At 51.9% G+C, this 4,497-nt stretch overlaps 1 protein-coding gene across 1 annotated transcript; it reads right to left on the reverse strand.

Annotated features, from left to right (window-relative positions):
• Nucleotides 1–1,530: 1,530 nt before the first annotated feature.
• Nucleotides 1,531–3,064, reverse strand: LOC119272684. The gene is made up of 3 exons (XM_037554116.1): nt 2,339–3,064; nt 2,080–2,251; nt 1,531–2,009 (listed from the first exon to the last, which is right to left on the reverse strand). The coding sequence occupies exons 1-3, from the start codon at nt 3,062–3,064 to the stop codon at nt 1,531–1,533; spliced, it is 1,377 nt and encodes a 458-aa protein (XP_037410013.1).
• Between the last annotated feature and the right edge of the window lie 1,433 nt (nt 3,065–4,497).

The raw sequence follows: 4,497 nt of genomic DNA on the forward strand, positions 1-4,497 counted from the left end.
GAAACAAGTTTTTTCTAAAATTTTACGGGTTTGAATACAGTTACTGTTTTGCCGCGGCGATTTTGAGCCTCCATAAACGCCTCCGTTCGAACTTCGGCGGAATGTGGGGTCTGCTAGAATTGCTCTTAGGATCCAACTAAACTTTATGTCTTGTTGTCTGTCCTTTGGTGAACGCTGCCTGATGGCTTTATTTATAAAGTTGGACTGATGCCTTTTCTCTAAAAATAACTAAACTAAAATAGAGTAAAAGACAAACTAACAAGATATAGTTAAAAGGAATCGTTGGACACAATTACTAGTGATGTGACTATGTTTTCTTGACATCTTTTGTTTTGAGGTTGCATGGTATGTGGCTATGTTTTTCCGCGAAAAGAAGAAGAAAGATTTCAGGGACAAAACAAATGTAATAACTTGATGTCTTAATAAGAAATACTCCCTGGTGATCCAAACACTCTTGTATTTCTTTACTCAGGGAGTATAATTTAATTCCCTACATATTTCCTTTGTTTACCACTTCCATTTGTATTTATATGACTCACCCTAGCAAGTGGCAGGTGGATTATGTACTTGGAAGGCATATTCTGTTTTGTAACTTATGAACTATTGGACATTTCTTTGTCTAAACAGACTTGTTCATTCAATCACTTTATTGATACATATGTCCTATTACTATAATATGAAGGACTTTGACAAAATCAACATATAAAACATTTTGATATTTCTAGGCCTATATGTACATAATTTTTCCTTCACATGGGTGCCCCCGGTCATTTTTAATCCTGGATCCCCTCTTGCATATGTATATACACTCATCCCTATGAACGCAGGCATGCACATTCCACTCTTATGCGTGCATCTGAGAGACCGAGCCGACACATCATCTCGAGATTTATGAAGTTACTATAGACGCCTTCGTGTCGACGGGAACGTCTACTCCCACTGAATATACATCACCGAAAAGTCTGAAATAAACCCAGAAAAATGCGAACACCAGTGTCAAGTTTAGAACTTGAACCCTGGTGGGCCGGGAATATCATTGTCCTCGCAACCTTCCAATCACCTGTTGGTGGCTAGACCCACATGTTCGTCCAAATTTGTGTTGATGTATGACGAGGCTGGTATTACAATATTTACGCACGAAAAAGCAGTTTATGTTATGTGTAAATAATATGAAACATGTGGACTCAAATGACATTTTTCATGGAACACACTTAGGGATATTTAGTTATTGTTCGTGAAGTATATTAGTATAAAAAATAGTGAAAAAAGTTGATTTATCTATGTGGTATACAGGAGTATGAGTACTTTTTTTTACAAATGTACTACTCCCTCTGATCCATAATAGTGTCTTAGTTTTGAACTAAAGTTAAAATAATCTGAGTTCACACTTATTTTGGATTGGGAGGGAGTATTTTTATTTATTTATGTGGTGGCACACTTTGTAAATAATAATGCATGAAATGGTTCGGTGATTGACGACTTAGGTGGGGGTCAACATTCCATTCCTCCCTTCGTGCAATGCAGGGAAGACTACGTGCAGCTTTCATTCTTGTCATCACTTGGGTTGCTCCCTTCGTGTAAAATCATCTTCACCCTGTCAAGCACCTCCTGTATCTGCTTCCTGGAATGCAGAGGAGAAGGGTACATGCACGCGCAATCCAGCTCGCCATCCCTGATAGAGTCGAACACGCCGATCGACGGGCCGATGCCGTGCACGGTGGCGCAGAAGACATAGTCCTCCACGCCGGCCTTGCTCTGCAGATCAGGCACGTCGAAGGTCGCCGGCTCGTCGAACACGGAGACGAGCGCTGTCCGGAGCGCGGAGGCCGTGGTCAGCTGCGGGTTCTCGATGGCCCGGCACATGAGGAAGTTGAGGTCGCCGATGTCGGTGAGGTGCTTCTTGTTGTTCCTGGCGTTGCTGTGGGCATCATGGCACCTCCTGGCCAGCGCCCACAGCCTTCCCTCTCTGTTTACCTTGTGGGTGTTGGTGACACCAGAGTAGAAGAACCCTGCAACGATTAACAGTGATGAATTTTCTCCTAGCCAGTCTTCGGTAGTAGTTTTGCTTCAAGGTCTTACCAACGTTGTGATCGTTCAAAGCTGGCTCAAGAAACTCGCGGCAGTTGATGAGGGTTGCAACGGAGTACGTCTCTTGCTGGCCGCTGCTGGAATGCTTCCTCGATTGCCGTGCAGCTAGCATCGTCGCCGCAGCCATGGCTGAGCAAAGCCTCACTCCGTTCTCCTTGCATGCCTAGATGATCGTGTGAAAAGAACCAGTGATCTGTATGGTGCAGTACCAATGTGTGTGTGTGTGTGTGTGTCGTAGAAGCAAACTCACATGGAGCAGCCGCGTCGTGTCCTCGCGGCCGAACCGGAGGCGCACCATGTGCGTCGACCTGGCCGTGCCGGTCTCCTCGAACGGCAGCGTGGAGGCGCGGAGCCCGTCGAGGGAGTAGCCCACCATGTCCACGCCACGCGCCCACAACGGCTTCCGCGCGTCCTTCTTCCGTATCCTCTTCTCCAACCCCGCCTCCACCGCCGCCGCCTCCTCCTCCACCTCCGGGCCGCCAACGCCCGCGCCGCCCAGCAGCGCGAGGAGCTCCCTCAGCAGCGCCTCGGACGCCGCGCGGTCGCACACGGCCGCGTGGATCAGGACGAACAGCGCCGCCCCGCCCGCGGGCGGCGGGAGCTCGTAGAGCGCGGCGAAGAGCACCGGGGCGCCGTCGGGCCCGGGCGCGGCGGCCGCCCACGGGTTGCGGTTGATCTCGCGCTCGAGGAGGGAGTGGAAGTCGAGCGCGCATGGCTGGGGCGCGAGGCGTAGCTGCGGCGCGGCGGAGGGGAAGGCGAGGGTGGGGCTGGAGGCGGGGCCGCGGAGGTGGGCTCGGAGGACGGGGTGAGCGCTCTGGAGAGCGCGGACTGCCGCTTCAGCCGCCGCGCCGCCGCGCGAGAGGCGGAGCGCGATGAGAGTGGTGCCGGTTCCGCCCGGCACGGCGCGGCAACAGGTGTACTCCGTGCCGCACACCGCGCGCGAGCGCCACGCTGCTTCGCCGGTACCGGAATGCATGGCTGCGTCGGGTTACAGTGCCGGAATGGAAGAACGTGCCGATGGATGGCGGAATGGCGCGACATTTATACTAGCAGCTCCGAGGGCAAGACCGATCCACACGCTTAGGAACATTAGCAGTTACTACAACGGGGAGAGAGAGAGAGAGAGAGACAGGTCGCGTGCTTCGAGGCAACGTATAGGACAGCATGGGCACGAGAGTGGTCGTGGCACGGAGAGGGACGTCCCAGGTGCTATACTTTCTGCTATGTGGCTGTCGACCTTAAAACGTGCTTTCTGCTGTACTACTAGTACTATAATTAACTGCTAATGTTCCGCCGATGTACTCGAAAGACAGGTACGCATATCTTCCAGCCGACGGCTGCACCTGCTCAACTACACGGACACCGACTAGAGCAACTGCAATAAATGATGCAAATTTAAAGATGTAAAAATTGGTGTTAGAATTTATATTATAAATATAAAAGTGCTTTCATTCTTTTTAAAAGGTGTTTTTTTAAAACGTATCAAACGACCAACAGAAAAATCATGGAAATTGAACCCTCCCACGTCGGGGTGACGGGGTGGGCGTTCCCGGCGCCGCCGTCAGCACCCTCCTCTCTCTCCATCCCGCCTCGCCGCCGCCAGTGGATGCAGCGGGAAAAGCCTGACCGGTGTCGGCGGGGCGTTTCGCCTTCTCGTGCAGGGCGTCCATCACGAGGCGTTACGCCTAGGCCGGGACACCGCGATGGCGAGGGTCGCGGTGGTGCGGCGGCGCTCAGGACTGGAGGCGCACGACAGGCTTCGAGATGGCCGATTGTGCATGCGAGGAGGCGGCGGATCATCGGGATCCGTCCCGATCTGGCATACATCTTCAGCCAGCGGCGCGAGCTATGTGTAGCGCGGGCCGGTGTCCTCCGCCGTGGTGGTGATGGCGTCGACGTGGTAGAGGCAGCGGTGTGGTGGCGGTCCTAGTGCTCTTATCGCATCACGGGAATGATCTGCATGATCGATCCTCCTCGATCTGGCCGTCGACGTGTTCCAGAACTGTAGCGGAAGATCTTGCCCAAGGATATCTGAATGGGATAGAATCTGATCGTGCGCGTCCATATCATCCTACGCGGCTTCATGGGGGCACGTTGTGAAGCTATGTTGTTTGTTGACACCATGGGACATATGTCGGTATCTTGATTTTCATGGCATAGATGGCGGTAGAGAAAGTCATGGTGGCTGAGATTGAAGGGCCAGTAAGGCGGAGGGGGCCTTGGAGGTGATGGAATCAGTCAGGTTTTTGATAACTTTCACAAGCAATAGTGACAAGTGGGGCATCAGCACTTCAGGGTTTCATTTTTGATGGTGCTCCTCGAGTGCTGAGTCGTGACTTTCATGGTGAAAACCTAAGGTCTGGCATTCATTGGTTGTGCCTGGCAATGGCCTTGCTGAAGGTATTGCTC

The sequence above is a fragment of the Triticum dicoccoides genome, chromosome 3A, assembly GCF_002162155.2.
Source record: "Triticum dicoccoides isolate Atlit2015 ecotype Zavitan chromosome 3A, WEW_v2.0, whole genome shotgun sequence".
NCBI lineage: Eukaryota > Viridiplantae > Streptophyta > Magnoliopsida > Poales > Poaceae > Triticum > Triticum dicoccoides.

Coding starts and splice junctions, on each gene's coding strand:
- LOC119272684 (XM_037554116.1), bottom strand. CDS start 3,064: ATGCATTCCGGTACCGGCGAAGCAGCGTGGCGCTCGCGCGCGGTGTGC. Junction 2,252..2,338: donor ACACGACGCGGCTGCTCCAT/GTGAGTTTGCTT, acceptor ACGATCATCTAG/GCATGCAAGGAGAACGGAGT. Junction 2,010..2,079: donor TTTGAACGATCACAACGTTG/GTAAGACCTTGA, acceptor TAATCGTTGCAG/GGTTCTTCTACTCTGGTGTC.